Here is a 17,959-nt window from a genome sequence, read left to right as displayed (position 1 = left end):
AGCTGAAATGTATGAATTATGCTATTTATGGGCCTCATCTTTTATATTCAGTAGATTTCCTGATGTTCATAAAGGCTTCGCTGACTGCTCATTCTCTAGAATTGAACTCAGTAGGAAAGATAAGAATGAATCAAATTCAAGTCTATGAAAAAATGCCTTAAAATGTGGAGACTCTGGGCATAGGACTGGTATGCATCAGGGTGCACTGTGCTGCTGCTTCCCTTATTAGGGGCTGTGGCACTGGCAGTGTCGATCCCAGGAAGCCATGCCACAGCAGTATGGCTGTTTGAAACTGAGCTGTCAGCCAGCTTATGGGCCAAGGAGTAAACCTTATTTCCCCTTTAGGCCCCTGAGGAGTGATTCATGCTGTAGACATACGTTTGGAAACGTTTATGGTGCACATAAAGCAACTGTAATTGACAGGAAGAGATATCTCGTTTGCTTCACAGCCCGCACTTTGAACCTTCTGGGTTTTATGGTGTCAGCCTTTGTTCCTCACAGCGGGGCAACTCCCACTGTCAAACATGACCAAGGAAAACCCCTCCACAAAATGGAAAAACCTCCAGAGATTTGTCCTGTGGGGGTCAGGCTGTGCCCACCAGTGTCATGTGGGAAGAGCCAGAGCAGTTCAGATTTGGGGTCCTGCTACCCTCCTGTCTTGAGATGAGCTATCAACATCCAGTGAAAAAGCAAAGGGCAGCCATAAAGTACTGTATCCTGGTATGCGTAGCTATTACATGGTTTCTTTGGGTATGTTTCTACTCTCATTAATGTTCACTAGCATTCTTTCCTCTCACCTCACAACTCTTTCCCCACTTCTCACAATATTCCAGTTTTCCCATTCTCAAGCGAAGAGGGCAAAATCTCTGGCTATTAGTGAGCACAATCTGGTGTTATTCAAATGCAGTTTGTGACACATACACACAGAGCAGTGCTTTAGGGTAAATTGGGCTGAACTTAGCTGTGTTCTTGTCATAGTTGGAATTGAGTTTTCCCTTGGTGATATGTAAGCTGTGCTTTTCTGTGAGAGGCTAAATAGCTGTCCTGGCAGCAACAGGACCAAATTCAGGGGAAAAGTCATGCAGCACAGTGCCTGACTCCAAAGAGCTGTGGATAGTGTGGCAATGGCTCTCTGAATCTACAGAACAGAATAAACTCATTTTTCCTCCAGAATAAAGGGAGGAAAACTCTGGGAGGCTCTCAGTAGGGAGTTCAGCTCAACAATAGAGCCGTAATCCTGGCAGGTAATTTGTCAGTGTTGACGTGACTTCGGAGACAGTGAGGAGAGTAGATGTCCTTTAGGATTTTGGTTTTGCCCTTGCAGAACTGCAGGTTGAATTGTCTCTTACTCAACAGCTTCTCTAAGAGACCTTGCCTTTTTCATTTGGAAACAAGAACTGCCCTGAAATGTTAGGGCAAGTGTGTGTCTGGAGATCTTCGGGTGCCAGGCAGGAGTTGGTCATAAAAGTCATGAAAAAATTGTGAGAATAAAGCAGCCTGCGAAGGGATTGGCAGCAGGATATTAGCAGAACATGTTTGCTGCAGTAGGGCTTTATGCTTACAATGTGAAGGCATAGGCCCTGTGTGGTATAAACCTGTGTGGCCTGCTCTGATGTTGGGAATGGTGGAGCTGGGGACCTGGAGATGCCCAGCTCTTTCCCTCACAATACGTTTCATGATTCCGTTTGAATTTTCACAGGAAATTAAACGGGGTACATCCTCAGTTCCTTCCCTTCTACAGATGGGGTGCTGGGGTCCCCAGAGCACTTGTGGCCACACGGTTGCATGGCTCCTGGATGGATGTGCCTGGTTCTGCTGGGGACATTGGTGTAGTCCAGAAACACTTCTGCGTTTCTCCCCTTGTTCTTAGTCTAACGTCAGCTCTTCAGTGTGGCTATTAGCTCTTGAAAGTAGGTCAAATCTCAGTTCATTATAGAATCATAGAATCATAGAATGGCTTGAATTGGAAGAGACTTCAAGGATCATAAAGTTCCAAATCCCTGTCACAGGCAGGATTGCCAGCTGCTTGATCAAGTACTAGATCAGATTGCTCAGGGCCCCATCCAACCTGGCTTTGAACACTGCCAGGGATAGGGCATCTACAAGCTCTCTGGGCAACCTGTTCCAGCACTTCACAGCCCTCTCAGTGAAAAACTTCCCCCTGACATCTAATTTAAATCTTTCCTCCTTCAGTTTAAAACTATTCTTCCTTGTCCTGTCACTATCTACCTGTGTAAAAAGTATAGAATTATAGAATGAAGTATCAAGTGATTAGAAAAGAGCAGAATCCAAACATTTGCTTCTAAGTTAAGTAAAAAAGAAAGCATCCTCTAAAAATGAATACACCCTCAGAGATGTTCAGTGCAAGTATCTCTTCCATTACACTGCAGCAAAATGTCTCGCAAGGGGCTCAGAGGTGGAAGGTTGCTGGTTGTGTTTGATGACAAAAGATGTTCCTCAGCTGTTCTCTTCCCCCCCCCCCCCCTCTCCCCCCTTTGCAGGCTGCGTGCCAGAATTTGGGGGACCTGCATTTAACCGGGCCTCTTAAAGACATGAATTTCTCAATTCCAGAAGGAACGGGAGTGCGTGCCATTTACCAGGTAATCAGTGTATCTTGATATCCACTGCTCAAAAACCCATAGCCTTCATGTGCTTACCTCATGGACAATGTTACTGTCTGTGCTGATGGGGCAAGCAGTTCCCTGAGAGGATTTCAAATTAACTTTGACTTCCTTTATCTGTAAATTCAAGAGTCTGTATGCAAAAAAGCAGGAGACAACCCCTTCTCTCATGCAAAAATATTAAGGGCATATTGTATGACAGAGATTAATAAAAACAGCATTCCTCGAGAATGGCTTTCCATGCAACTGTGTCATCATTTTCCTTAGGCTCTGAGGTTTTCTTCCCCAAACCACAACCACAGAAGGACAGATCCAGCTCCCAGGCAAATGGAGGATGTGTGTCATTATTTTCCATTCCCGTGCTCAGACAAAGTCCTGTCCTAGACAGACGTTTGCTTTGGAAAGAAACCACACTTGGGATTTCCTGCAGCATTCAGGAAATGGTGTGAAAACTCTCTGTTTTGGAGAGGGATCAGAAAACAGCAGATTTTTTGAGCAGACTCTTGCAATAGCATTCTTCAAACCAAGCACACTATTGGCAATAGATTTTAAAAGACACAAAAGCCCAAAATTATTTAAATTATGCTGAAAGTTCTGAAAAAAAATGTTGATTTTTCTTCTGGTTTTTCCACATTCTAGTTCACATCTGAGTCTCCCGATGTGATATTCAGAGCAACTGGTGAAAAAGACGGACTAATTGACATTGTGCCGGATACAGGAATACTGTATCTCAATGGGTCTCTGGACTGGGAGACCAAAGCTGTGCACAAGCTGCAGGTAAAAACTCAATGAAAAATAAAAAGAAAGGGTTATTCGTATTCAATTTATTCTGGGGGAAACATTAAACTAATAGAAAACTGTGCTGGAATTTCAAATTATTTCTTTTGTCTATATTAATAACCAGCTTTTTAATTTTTAATATTGAGCATTGCTCAAAGACGTGATCTTACAGTTCTGAAAGATTTTGCACAAGAAGGTTACACTGAGAAAAAAATTTATCCTGATGTCAAAACCAATCCATTAATTGTCCTAACATGAGGAGAACACTTGATTGGAATTGAAATATGGCACCACAAATGAGGCTTGCTTGTAACTGCTGAAGACAGTTGTGGTGAATCCCATGGTTAGAACACGAAAATAAACTATCATAATCTATTTAGGAAAGTTATAATCTACTTAGTGACAAATGATGTGACTAGAAGATATTTAGACACAGAAGCACAGATGTAACCTGTGTAAGCAGCAGAAAGCTATTTAGCAGATGTTGGAAGCTACTACAGAAAAGATGATGGTATGTTTGCCCTGTTATTATATTCATTCCATAAGGATCTTATCATGAATGCTCTTGGGAGTGGGACAGCAAATAAACAATCTTTTTGACTCAGTGCTTGTGCTCTTATTCTATGTCAAAAATGGCACTGCCTTCTTGAGGCACTGACAGTAAAGAAGAAAACGATCAGGAGATGTTCAGTGTCTGAGCAGACAGAGAACGTGATGATGCTTTAGCTAGGCTTAGTTATTCTTCTGAAGAACAAGATGTCTAGATCTTCAGGTTTAACGGTTTCATGTTATCAGCTCTAAAGAATACTTGGAATGGCAAGTATTAGACAAGGACAATTTCCTAGCCCAAGAAGTTATTAACTCTGAACTTGCAAATCCTTTACAGACAAGAGGAAAAATGACAGAAATGAATAGTGATACTTGATTAAGTATAAATAATTGAGATTTGATCTATTACGTGCAAACAAAATAAAGTCTGGCAGATATAATATATACTTGGTGCTTTAAAGTCAAACAAGGCTGAAAAATGAGAAGTCAAAGTGTTTGGAACAAAAATGTAATCAGAACTAAGAATTAAGTTGTATTAACAAACCTTTAGATCAGCTTACTTTTCTGGTTGATGTTAACAACGGCTCACTTGAGTCCTCTATATCATGTTGAGTTTTCTCCTTGTTCTTTAGAAAGCATCCATTTCTATTTAAAGGAAATCTTTAGGCCAAAGCTGTGCATGAGTACAAGTAGTTTGCTGAGGCTGGAAGTTAGAAATTGCTCTCTGAAAAACGTCAGCAAACGTAGGTTATTCTCTTTTGCTGACGTTGCATACTGTGGTGAATCACTGTGAGTGAGCTACTGTGGTGAATTTGTCCTTGTTGCTGGAGCCATCCTATGATGACTCTCACCAGATTTGTATCACAGTAAGAATGACCTTACATTTGACAACCTGATTTTCATTTAGGTCTTTAAATCCCAAATCTATCTGCACTGAAATGTTCTTTTGTTGTTCTTTTTCCAAATCTAGGTGGAAATTCTGAATAAAAATGGAGATGTAGTGAAAGGTCCATGTGCTGTTACAATATATGTTGAGGATATCAATGACAACCCACCAAAATTTGACCAAGCACAATACACTGGAGTAGTGAGGCAGAACTCCCGTGCAGGTAATCATAATAATTTAATATTAGTGTCAGTAGGAAGTTAAATAGAAAAGTTAAGTGGTAAGATAAATTGGGTGCCACGCTTCAACAAGCTGAAAAAAAAGTTTTCCTTCCCACAAGATTGCACTAAATAAAGATGCAAGCAAGTATAATATAGATGAATGTGCAAACAAGTGACCACTGTGTGGTGTAAAGGGATGAGTGCAATCAGAAATTTTTTGTTGTACTTCTTGCTTTGCAAGTATTACTTAATAGGGAAATATTGCTGTCCTCTTCATTGCACTGAAAAGGAAAAACAAACAACTCTATGCTTGAAGAAGTTCAAAAGTTAAAAGTTGCCTAAGTTTATACAAAAAATATGTAAATCTTTGCACATCAGTGAAATAAAAAGTCAGAGTAGACAGGGACTATATATACTATGATAGATGCTTCTCAAAACCCAGGCTGAACCTTAGTATTTGCCAGAGAAACTTGGATTATGGATCGCAGAAATCCATTCCAGTCATAAGGAAGCATCGAAGAGCAGTTTGAGACCCATATTTTGGAAATGAAGCAAATAGCTCAGCCAGCTCTATCACTGTGACCATGGAATCAAGAAGAAACACTCAATAAATAATGTGCATATTAGGATATATGGAGCTAGAAAACCATTATGCAATATTTTGGTGTATACTTTAACCTCATCCAGGGATAAAAGGTTTTGAATGCTACGCAGGTGTTCAAAATGCAAAATTTTGTTTATCTTACCATGCATCTCTGTTTTCTTTCATTTTATGATTGCTCCTTTGTTTACAAGGAGCGTATCACAACTGTATGGCATCCTTCTCATGGTGTCTTGAGTTGAATTGATTTCCATAAGGACTACAAAGTGACTTTAAAGTCAGAGATACCAGTGAGATACAATCCAGTTACAATACCAGCACTCTTTGGCTGGCAAATTGCTCTCTGAGTTATCTCTGCCACTTCTACATCTACTGGTTTTCACCCCTTTTGTGAGCCTATTAAGCAGAGATAGAGGACCCACAGCTTGGCACACAAGAAATGTAATCTCCATGCCCAAACATAGCTTAACACAAGAGCTGTGAAATGAAAGAGAGGCAGCTCACTGCAAGCTGACTTCTTGGCTTGTGAGCTCTGCACAGATGGACTATGTGTTGAGACTAAATTGTTGTCACTGTCTCTCTAATCCAAACAGGCAAGCCCTTCATGCGTGTCCATGCCACTGACCTCGATGATCCGACAACTCCCCATGCACAGCTGAACTACAGCATTCCCCACCATTTTCCCAATCCTTATTCAGAAATGCTTTTCCAGATTAATAGTTTAACTGGAGAAATCTCACCAAGTAGGACAGGTATGTAATACGATTTGTCTGTCAGAAAACAAGCATATGTTCCTGGATATGCATAGAAACAAAACTCTGACTACACTAAGCCAGATCCTGGGGTTAGTTCTACTCTTTGAAATCTAGAAAACCAAAAGCAGTAACCTGAAAAATACATAGAAGAAAACAGCTTGCTGAGATTTGGCACAGAGGCCCATTTGAGGAGTGAGCCTCCAGCAGATGCAGAAGCAAGATGCACATAGGAGGTAATGGTCAGGTGGAACATCGCCCAGCCTCTGTTTCATTTTGCTTACAACCCTTTGCTCTGTCTCTAGGCTCTTTCTACTTAGACCCCCAAAAGCAGGACACCTTCACACTCGTTGTCTCTGTGAAGGACATGGCAGGGTTGACAGAAAATGCTTTCAAGAACAGCGTTGACGTGAAAATCACTGTGAAGGAGAGCCTGTGGAAGGCTCCTCCTACCATCACAATTAAGGAGAATTCAACCCAGCCCCATCCTGTCAATATCAGCCAGGTAAGGCCCTTGGCTTCAGTTCCCACAAGGCTACTCATTACCGCAGGGTTGTTTTATCCCAGCTCACTGAGTTCAGTGATTAATTCTCCAGGACTTTGGCACTTCCAAGTTATTTTCCATATGATATCCTTTGGAAATGATCTTCAGCACAGGGCTCATTAGTATGCTGTTAGTATGAAATTAATGGGCTAAAGGTATGGAGATAGAGTGGCTAGACTTTGTCCTTCAGTTTGGAGAGGCTGGTAGCATCACTTCTGTGCAAGAATATCCCATGGACGGAGGAAACTTTTGAAAATTTTCTTACAAGGTAGTGTCTGAAAGAAAAAAGGTACTTTACATGGCTGTTTGGCACAATATGAAAGGTAAAGTGAGGACACCCTGAGTGAATTAGTTTAGAGATTGAAATGAAGCTCTGAAATACAGGGGTCTGTGAGAAAAATCTTGGAGGATAGTAGCAGGTACTTCCAGTGACAGCAGATGTGTGGTCTCTGCTGAAGATTTGACTTTGCATGGGTGTCCCAGAGGATGGAAAACCCCATATAGTCTCCATGGGGATGAGTCGTGTGTCTCTCTCATGCTCTTGAGATACCCCAAGGTAGTTCCTGATGTGTGGCAATTTGGTGCCTCTGCGATGGTGCCACTCTTCTCTCCTGCTGTGTTTTCTTCAGCCTTTCTGTAACACAGAAGGTCCTCCAGGCTTTGGACAAATCAAGGGCTGGCCCACTTAAGGTCATTCTAAGGTTAGCTTCTTCTGACTACAGAACAGCCTGTCAGGGGTCCAGCTCTGCTGCAACCCTGTTGTGAATAGTTTCTTTTACCCAGAGACATCTCTTGTGGCCAGTTTTGTGTCACATAATGCACATGCTACCTCAGCAGTACGTAAGAAGGGTTTAAATACCCTTCTTCAGATTCCTGCATTTTGATGGTATTTCCCTTCTCCTGATGTTTCACTGGACAAACAAAATATTTTGCCCATAGTTGCAGAGTGAGAGTGATGTATGCACCAGTAAATATTAACCAACAGACCAATAGCCTTTCAGAAATATTTGACATTGAAAGCCACCTTGGCACTGGGACCCTCAGTGCAATCATCTCCTGGGCCTGGTGGGATTTGTCCAACTGTATTTGCAGGTCTAACTCCTTGGGTGCTGTTCCCACTGGCCTCGATGACAGCCCAAGGAAGCCCAGAGTGAAAACAGGTGGAAGAAAAACTGGTGTGCTTGGTGCTTACATTCTGGGTGGCTTGTATATAAATCGTATGTGGCAGCTATTGATGTGTTGATTCTGCCTAGTGGAAAATGAAATGCAGTTGCTGTTGGAGTGTATGAAATATAAACGGTAATACCAACTCCTATGCTAGTTTGACACTCCTTACTTAATTTAATTTTAAATCTGAAGCACTCCACTAAAGATTCCCTGTCACAGACATTGATGCATTTAATGAGCTTATACACACTTGTGTGCAGGTAGGTAGTGGATATTTGCTTTGATGCTCCACGTCTCTGAATTAGATAAACCAAGAACAGCAAGCAGTAAAAGGCAGTGAGAGGAGATGGAATAGACGAATATTAAGACAGTGAAATAGTTACTTCTCCTGTATCACCATTAACCTTCACAAAACCCTCTCACAAAAAGATAGCCCATGTTTGACAGCTGGAGAAAGTGAGATAAAATGGCTTTACCACAGCTATTCAGAGAACGGGAGTGGACTATCAGCCAGTTTTTCTGAGCCTTATCCTGGGAGCCTGCCAAACTGCTTATTTTCTTGTTTATGTATCTAACAGGAATGCAATCTTTTCTGTTTGTGGCCCAGAAATGATCCCTGTTAAATCTCAATCCACACTTACGACTTCCTGTCCTGACTAATTTTTGTGGTTTTAGGTGCACTCAAATGAGGCAGATGTAATTTATGAGGTTTTTGAAAAAGAGACTCTGGCCAAGCTCCCATTTTCCATCGATCAGAATGGGTCTATTTATGTGACTGAGCCATTGGACAGAGAAGAAAAGGATGCTGTAAGTAAACATGTGCAACCTAACTGGTGGGAGAGAGCATAGCAGGAAGCTGATTACTGATGTGGAAGTAAACACAAGGAAGCTAAGGAGGACATGGGGGGAAAAAAGGAAATTAAAGTTTAATTTCTTAGTAGATGTGAAAGCGTATTCATCTACTATACCATAAGACAGACTTATGTTGTCTACCCTACAGTACTTTCTATGTGGGTCTGGTGTAGCAATCACCACCCACTGCATTATGTATAATGTGCAGTGCAGAACATAACATGGCAGGGTTGCTGGTTCACAAGCAGAGGATGTTTTAAATCCACTCCAGACCCCAGAGACCATAGTAGAGTGGGAGTTTAAGTTGCAGCTGTAACTGTAAAGTTACCCTGAAGTTCCCCATATGATGGGCTTCTATACAGAAAACATTCTGTTCTTTTTTCTTGGAGGAAATCCGGGGATAGAAAAGCTAGGGATCAGCTATGCTGGAGGAATCCTTTCTTTGGTCGTAACAGATTCACTTGTAAACCGACAAAAATGAGACATTCCTGCTTTTCTTGAATTTTTGAGAGAGTAAGTTCACAGGACAGTGAAGTATTCGGGACTTCACAGTTCTTTTGAGGATTCAGACGTTGTGTACAAAGGCATCATGGAAGAGCTCTGAAGTAAACAGAGGGAAAACACTGAATGGTTAAATAGGGGAATATTTCATTTGCACTGAAAGCTCCCATACCTCTCTATTTAAATGCAAATATGACATTGTGGACATTCAACACACCTACTCTCAATACCCTCATTGCAGTATTCATTCTTTGTGATCACGAAAGACAAGGGAGGAGAACTGGTGGACAAACCTCTGAAAATTAATATTATTGTGGAAGACATTAATGACAACCCCCCAGTGTGTCAGAATGCTGTTACTACACTTGAAGTTCAAGAAAACGAAAGTGGAGGTAAGAAAATATCTTCTATTCATTCATACGTATAATTCTGGTCCTCCTACTGTTTCTGGCTGGCTGCAAACAGAGCCAGAAATTCGGACCCTGAAGTGTAAAATGGAGAAATATTCTTCTGTGCTAACAGCCCTCTTGTTTCCACGCTGATAGTTCACACACAAAGGAGATCAATAACCTGTCTGGTCAGACTCCAAAGCTGTATTTACAAAATAGTGTTCAATATAAAAGATAAAGTTGCACTTTCCCATAACCACAGGTTTGGACTAATGCTTAGAATGTTAAAAGAAAACAAATGAAAAACTTATATTATCATTTCAGCTGTTATCATTTCTATAAATGTTGTTTTAAAAGTGATTTGGGCTCATTTCTTCTCATCCTGCTGCTCCTCCAGCATAATGCTTTTGACTCCAATGGGCCATTACCAAAATTTATCCCTAAGTCTTCACATCAGTTATTTGGTTTCAAGTCTGAAGTGTCTATTGCAGTCCCTTCTTCTGATCAGAACAAATATCACAGTCCACTGGGCTGCCCCAGGCCCAGATGAGCTGGTTGGGATGCTAAAGGAAAAAACTATAAGAAGTCAAATGATTGTGTCCGTTGCAGAGTTTTCCACTGAGCTGTGTATTTATTGGTGTTGCTGTGGTCAGTGTGTACCTCTGAGCAGAAATAGGAACACTGTGCTATCTGGCTGACTCTGTTCTCCCCTCTGTCCCAGGAAGCAGCATTGGCACTCTGTCTGCCACAGACATGGATCAGAAGGACACTCTCAATTCTCGGCTGAAGTTCAAAATTCTGAGTCAGGATCCTGCTGTTCCTACAAGTAATCTGTTCTTTATTCAGCAAGACACAGGGGTTTTGCAGTTACATGGCCATTCATTAAACAAGCGCATTGCCTCTAACTATTCCCTAAAGGTGCAGGTGACAGATGAAGGTACGTAATGCTTCCTGTTATATGTTGAAGTAATTTTGTTCACATCCTCACTGTCCAGGAGATGAAATGAATCCTAGGGAGTTCACTGGAAGCAGCACTGGGAGCTGACCTGCTCCAAAACTGTCCTTCCTTGTTCTTGAGGTGCAGAGATGTTCAGCGTGATTCACAGTGCAAGTATGGAAGGAAACCAGCTCTAAGGCAGTGCATGGTTAAACCAAGCACTGTATTAACAAAAGATTTCCTTGCACAGGGAAAAAAAAAAGAAAAGATGTACTCTTGATTGTTTACATATTGCATTTTCTCCCTAAAAACTCTCAAACACACTCACAAAAAACCCCAACCAAACAACAACAACAACAATTAAATGCAGAGTCCAGATAATGTATTTTGGAAGATTAAGAGCTGAAATTCATCTTCAAAAAACAAAGAATCATAGAATCATAGGATGGCCTGGGTTGAAAAGGACCTCAAAGAACATCCAGTTTCAACTCCCCTGCTATGTGCAGGGTCGCCAGCCACCAAACCAGGCTGCCCAGAGCCACATCCAGCCTGGCCTTGAATGCCTCCAGGGATGGGGCATCCATAACCTCCTTGGGCAACCTGTTCCAGTGCATCACCACCCTCTGTGTGAAAAACTTCCTCCTAATATCTAACCTAAACCTCCCCCGTCTCAGTTTAAAACCATTCCCCCTTGTCCTATCACTATCCACCCTCATAAACAGCCATTCCCCCTCCTGTTTATATGCTTCCTTCGAGAATTGGAAGGCCACAGTGAGGTCTTCCCAGGTTGTTCTCTAAGCTAAATAAGCCCAGTTCCCTCAACCTTCGCAGGCGAGGTTCTCCAGCCCTCTGATCATCTTAGTGGCCCTCCTCTGGACTTGTTCCAAGAGCACCACGTCCTCCCTGTAGTGGGGGCCCCAGGCCTGGATGAGTACTCCAGATGGGGCCTCACAAGTGCTGAATAGAGAGGGACAACCACCTTTCTCTCCCTGTTGGCCATCCCTTTTTTAATGCAGCCCAGGATATAACAATCTTGTCCATTATGCAAGTTCCCAGGAATCCTTTGTGGTTCACTGTATGGAATGTAAAGCTTAAAAGTCAGGCAAAATTTAAGTTTGGAGGAACATACTTGTACACAAAGCGGCGAGAAGTTTCCTTTAGTGAAACAGCATCACTTAGAGATATGATAGGAAAACGTTGCTGGAAGAGAAGCTAGTGAATTATTTTGTACACTTACTTGAATTCCAACCAAGCAATTTTTTAACTTTCAGTTTATGGAGCACATGTGGAAAACACAAAAATCCAGCTATATTGGAATAGCATACAGACAGAAAGAGTTTTAAAATCACAGCCCCCTAGCTATGGTTCCCTGATCAGGGAGATTTATTGGGATCTGAAGTTAAGTCTGGCTGGAATGAAAATTAGGGCAGTGTTCAACAGCCCATTAAGAGGACAAAGTAAAAGAACAACCTTGGGGGTAAGTTTTTATATGCGAAAGTGATATTGAGAAAGATAACGCAGCTCATAACTGAGATATAATAAAAGAAAAGATAAGAGAAATGAAACAGGATGTGCCAATGTTGAGGAAACTGGAAAAAAGAATGGTAGGATAGAGAGTGAGATTTTCACTGGTTACAGGACGCTAGAAATCAAGCTCTTACAACAGCAGGGCTTTGCTTGGTTCGAGCAATCTGACAGTGTTCACTTTTGCACACAGTGAACTCTTTCAGAGCAAAGTTATTTTTGGCAGAAGGGTTGCTGTGACATTGCTTGTTCTCTTTCCATGCAGTTTTCCAGACAATCTGTGATGTGCAAATACATGTCATTGACATCAACGACCAGATTCCCATCTTTGAAAAATCTGATGTGAGTATTTTTAACACCATCTTTGATGTTCTTAACAAGCTTTTGACAGATGTTTGAGCATGACTCAGTATCTACAGAAGTCAATGGGAAACTAACCACTTACAGAACAGGTAACAGAGAAACAGAGTGAAAATAAAGGCAAGGAATTGCTACATAGCCTGCTTACAAGGTCTGTCAAGACAATAAATGACAGTTCATTTCAGAAATGTATGTTCTAGGAGGAAGAAGAGGGAAGAAGAGGCTTTAAAATTAATTAAAATGGCTAAATGGACAAAAGCTAGCATCTCCCGATATAGCTAGCGTCTCCAAATATTGCACTAATGCATCCAGAAAACCCAAAAGCTGAAATGTGCTTTTAGTTTAGATGAATGAAAATATAACCCTCTATTTTCTGTAACCAAAACCAGTGGTCCAGAAGTCCGCATGCAAACGTAGACCTGCTGGCCCTTAGTCCAGAGCAAGTGTCAGGCTCTTGCCTTTCACTCTGGTGGAGCTGCTGAACCCTGGCAGAGATCTACAGACCTTTCCTGACTTCAGGTAGTTGTCCAAGTCTTGCTGCAGGTGCTGCAAAGGCCAACATGCCTACACCTGCTCTGCATAAGCTCCTACTGTACTTCAGGCAACTGAAGCACAAGGCTCAGGAAACCTGTCCAATCCATCAGATGTAGGTGGCCTCTTGGGGAAGTTGTACTGGTTTTTAGGCTTTGCTGACCACATTGCCTAGCTATCTGTTGGCTCTGTGCCTACATAGAAAGCTGTTGATTTTCTTGCCAGAAGTTATCAATTCAGGACCCGGTCTCAAAATCTCTGGGTCATGGCACACACAAAATCCAGTAAGTGATGCTGAACTACTAATGTGGCAGTGTCCAATGGTGCATAGAACAATTAAATATTTAACAGTCTCTGTGATGAGGGTGCTTAGTGGGAACAGAGCAGATCTCTGTACTGTCCCTGCTACTGTGTGTACGTAGAAAAATTTCACCAGAAGAGCTAAAAGCTGCCCCAGAGGGTCTAGGACTGCTGCTGTACTGGTTGCTTACCCATGGATGGAGATCCCCTCATCTTTGCTAAATGAGCAGCTAAGAAAGAGGATAAAGCAGTTTTGCTGTAGTGCCCTTCTTGCCGATCTTGGGCAGTGTTAGCTCACCTGTACTGTTGAGCTTGTTGCAGCACTCAATCTGCAGATGGTGCTGACTGTGTCACAACTCACCAATCTCTTCTCAGTATTACAGCGTGACTGTTGCTGAAAGCCTCCCGGTAGGAACGGTGTTATTAGAAATTCAAGCTACTGATGGGGATGAGCCTGCCACAGGGAGCTCCTACATCATTTACCAAGTGAAGGAAGGAGATCCAGACAACACGTTCATCATAGAGACAGATCCTGAGACAAATCGAGGATTCCTTAAGATTAACAAGGTGAATAGATGGATTTATTCTTCTCCTATATATGTCTACACATGGCTGCTGGCTCTGCTGTTGCCCCTTTCTCTAACTGAGCAGGAGATCTTTATGTACCCCATGTGAAAAATGGCAATGTTGGAGTGACAGGCTGCAGCCATGGTAGTAGGCTGCCATGAAACAGATCTTCCACCCTACTGGTGATCTAGGATGTTGGTGGCTTTTGCCACCAAGCACAGGTGAAACTGGCTTGTCTCAGCACAGGACAGATTGTTCCTGCAGAGACAAACACTGCCTGTGGCAAAGACGAGGTCAGTGTGTGCTGAGGTGGCTGATAAATCCCACGTGCCGAGTGTTGGAATCAGAAACACGAGGAAGGTTTTCCACTGAATCCAGGCATTTTAATAACAAAATATTTCTCCCTTTGAAATTAGCCTTTTTGAAAGGACATGAACTATGTGTCTGAAAAAATGATTGCTCACTTTCCAAGTTGTGACACCTTGTTAGCATCAAGTTCACTAGCCAGGCCAAGGGCAGTTATTCCGGCTTGACCTCAGCATCATTATTTTTCCTGAGGAGGCAATTGTGAGAAACTCCATGGTGTAACAATCCTCACGAGACTTTTGTAAGCCAGAGGTCATCCAAGGCCTTCTAGTATGGAACTATAAATACTATTGCTGTAAACAGGATATAGCTATTAAACTTAGGCAGGCAGGTGGCAACATTATTAGGAAATGTGGTTGCTGAGGAAGCCTTCAAATGGGCATATGGTTTCATTTAAATTGACTGTTCCCAGTGTTATTTTACTCTTGACAGCTCTCCTTTATTTCCTCTATATCTTCCTTGGGAAGAAGAGGATTTTGCTGTTTCTCATGGTGAGAAAGGCAGAGGAGCTCCCCTCTGCCCTCTGGCAGCAGCACTCAGGGCCTCAGCCTGTGGGTTGCTGACTCCTCATGGGTCAAGCTCAGCCAGGTGGGCTACAGATGAAAAACGAGAACATTCTCACATCTATCTGGTGCTTGCTGAAGCGGGCAGTGGGACCATTGCTTAAAATACACTTTTCTGATTTATCCAGGCTCTTGATTTTGAAACAGCTGAAGTGCACAACCTGGTGATCAATGCCACAAACCCCGAACCTCTGGTGTCAGGAGTGCAGTACAACTCCAGCTCCCTTACCTTGTTCAAAGTCTTTGTAACAAATGTGGATGAGCCTCCTGCCTTCCACAAGGAAGTTTACACCACAGAATTATCTGAAGATGTTCCCGTAAATACTCTGGTCGTGACAGTGGAGGCCCACGATCCTGAGGGGGATGCTGTACGGTAAAAAAAAAAGTGATAAATACTTGTTTATTTATTGTACTTAGGATTTATAAATTTCTTTCTAATAGAGGCACAAGGTGTTTGGAATACAGAAAAAGGCTTTCTTTTTAAGAAAAGCTTGCTTATTCTTACTGCCCAGTAGAAGGAAGAGATGTTGTTGAGTGGTGGCCAGTGACCTACCCACAGAAGACTTCTGGGCAGTGCTTTTTCAGTCGTCTATCCATCTGTGTTGTGACAAATGCTGCCAGTGGGGCCCTGGAACAATGAAACTAAATGTGGAAAAGAACAACATTTGTGTGTCCAGGAAAAACTTAGGACTGGTTTGAAAATAGCAGGGTTTCCAAATGCACCTTACCAAATGTCTTTAAGAAATGAATGATGTACCGAATGCTCCCAGGAACCAGTAGGGCAGTAGCTGATTTTCATGTCTGTCAGGAAACTTTAGCACTTTTTATCCCAAAACACAAAGATAATAGTGACACTGAGGTCCATGACTGATAATTCATTCATTTTCTTTTCTGATGGTCAAAGACTGAAGATCTGCTTCTGCTCTGGATGCAAGGCTCTGTGCAAGTCAATGCCTATGCTTGTGAGCGGATGCAAAACCTCAGACTGGCTCATTTGGTGCCTAAGATTTTGTCATATGGTTAAGATATCTTCAGCCTCTGCTGGATCACAGATCCATACACAAAGCTGTGCCACATGGTGTGAACGTACCTTTCACAGCAGTGTTGGGTAGAAAAACTATTTGTGGTTCTTTCTGCACAATCCCCAGCTAGAATGCTGGAAAGATCAATTCAAACCAAACAATCCTTGAAATCTGACTAAACACCAAGTAGTTAATGGAGTTGCAGAATACAACCACTAGGCCTCCTGTGGTTTTTTATTCCCAGTGAGTGGTTTATCATCTGGCTTTCTACTTTTCCCTAACTTTTGGGAAATTAACATGCTTGGCCTTCAGTCAAGCTGGTTTGACAGTGAGCCACATAGTCCAGAAGCTCTGGGGGATGATGACAGAGACAGATGACAGGAATTCATGTTTACACGAACCACATTTATGCCAAAAAATGGGTTAAAAGAAGTACAATATAAAGAGTAAAAATGCACAAGCTTGTCAGCATGCTGTTTTTAATGTAACGGGTACTGAAAGAGCAAAAGTAGTCAATGAAAGATATTCAAACAAATGTTTTTAACTGGGCCATGTGTTCGTGGTTAAATTTGTATAAATAAATACCCAGAGACCTTGTGCTTTCTTCTTCTTCTTCTTCTTCTTCTTCTTCTTTTTTTAAGCAATAATATGCAGGCAATTAAGCAGAGATCTTTAAAGCACTCCCAGTTTCAAGGCTGCTCCTATGGTAATTACGCCACAGCCCATCTCAGGGTGCTGGCCCCTTGCTTATACTGGCTCCACTGCTTTTTATGCTCCTGCCCCCTATGGCCTGTGTCCCCCAAAAAACCAAGGCATGGCAGACATAATGGGGAGAGAAGGGCATGGCATTGGGACAGAGCATACTTCTAGATCAAAAGCTAGAAATACAACAGGTTTTACAGTTACTAGGAAGGTAGAGTTGCAGCACACATAAGCTGGAGGAGTAGTGGCATTCCCATAGTTCTCTCACTCTTTATCCTCTGAAGTTAATCACTACCAGAAATGAATTTGTTCGACCTCTCTTCCTCTGTCTGTCCCTTCTGGTTGGCTGTACTACTGGGACATTTCAGAGAACTCCTCTTTTCAAGTACAACATTAATCTAGCTTCTTGCCTATAATCAATAATGTATTTTCTCTGTCAACATTTTTTCATGATTTGGAATAGTGTATGTGCTTTTTTTCTTATTTCTTTCTAAAGATATTCCTTAGAAGGTGACTGGAGAAAATGGCTGAGGATTGATTCAACCACTGGGCAGATATACACTGCTTCTGCTTTGGATCGTGAACAAGAACAAGTGTACAGAGTTGATGTTGTTGCATCAGAGATAAGTAAGTGATGAAACAACTACATGCACACACACAGATAAATCCTCTGCCCTTATTGGTATATGAGTAATGATAGTATTTCCTGTGAATTCATGAGGACCGGGCAGCAAAACTGAACACATGGAAAGTACAGGAACGTGATATATTAAACTTTCTTAAAGGATATTTTGAAATTGGAGAACATGAAGACTAAAATAGCTTTCATGAAGTCAGCTATCATATGCTATTATATTTGCTTGAGCAACAAGTCATACAGTGAAAGTCACAATTTCTTCAATGTTTTCAGCATCAGTATTTTTTACCATTTTTTTCCTCCACAGATATAAAGATTTTAGATCTTCTTGTAGGTATGATTAAGGTTCCCAAAAACATATCTGGAGAGCAACTTGTAATCTTATATAAAATTTCATTTTATTACAAATAAAGCTAATACATTGGTTAGTCAGAAATACGTTAAGGTTCCTAGATCCATTAGCATCTTTGAGGTAGTTCACATGGGGAGGTTTCCTTGTGTGTTCTACAACAAATAGAAGTTAAAAACTCTGGACTGTATCTAACTGAACAGGTATAAATCTTGTTTTTCCCTTATTAAGCACAGAT

At 41.7% G+C, this 17,959-nt stretch overlaps 1 protein-coding gene across 2 annotated transcripts in view; it reads left to right on the top strand.

The window, feature by feature from the left end:
- The window catches only part of CDH17 (cadherin 17), a 36,995-nt gene that overhangs the window by 15,028 nt on the left and 4,008 nt on the right, over nt 1-17,959 (top strand). For both annotated transcript variants that reach the window (XM_015282915.4, NM_001199495.2), the window contains exons 3-14: nt 2,502-2,600; nt 3,261-3,398; nt 4,921-5,059; nt 6,252-6,410; nt 6,716-6,915; nt 8,797-8,928; nt 9,716-9,866; nt 10,585-10,800; nt 12,590-12,666; nt 13,891-14,082; nt 15,140-15,384; nt 17,232-17,362. In XM_015282915.4, coding sequence (XP_015138401.2) covers nt 2,502-2,600; nt 3,261-3,398; nt 4,921-5,059; nt 6,252-6,410; nt 6,716-6,915; nt 8,797-8,928; nt 9,716-9,866; nt 10,585-10,800; nt 12,590-12,666; nt 13,891-14,082; nt 15,140-15,384; nt 17,232-17,362 — 1,879 coding nt within the window. The remainder of the gene's footprint in view (nt 1-2,501; nt 2,601-3,260; nt 3,399-4,920; nt 5,060-6,251; nt 6,411-6,715; nt 6,916-8,796; nt 8,929-9,715; nt 9,867-10,584; nt 10,801-12,589; nt 12,667-13,890; nt 14,083-15,139; nt 15,385-17,231; nt 17,363-17,959) is intronic.

This window comes from Gallus gallus, chromosome 2 (genome assembly GCF_016699485.2).
Source record: "Gallus gallus isolate bGalGal1 chromosome 2, bGalGal1.mat.broiler.GRCg7b, whole genome shotgun sequence".
Lineage (NCBI taxonomy): Eukaryota > Metazoa > Chordata > Aves > Galliformes > Phasianidae > Gallus > Gallus gallus.
The sequence above is the reverse complement of the archived record's forward strand: the minus strand, read 5'-3'. Positions and strand labels throughout refer to the sequence as shown.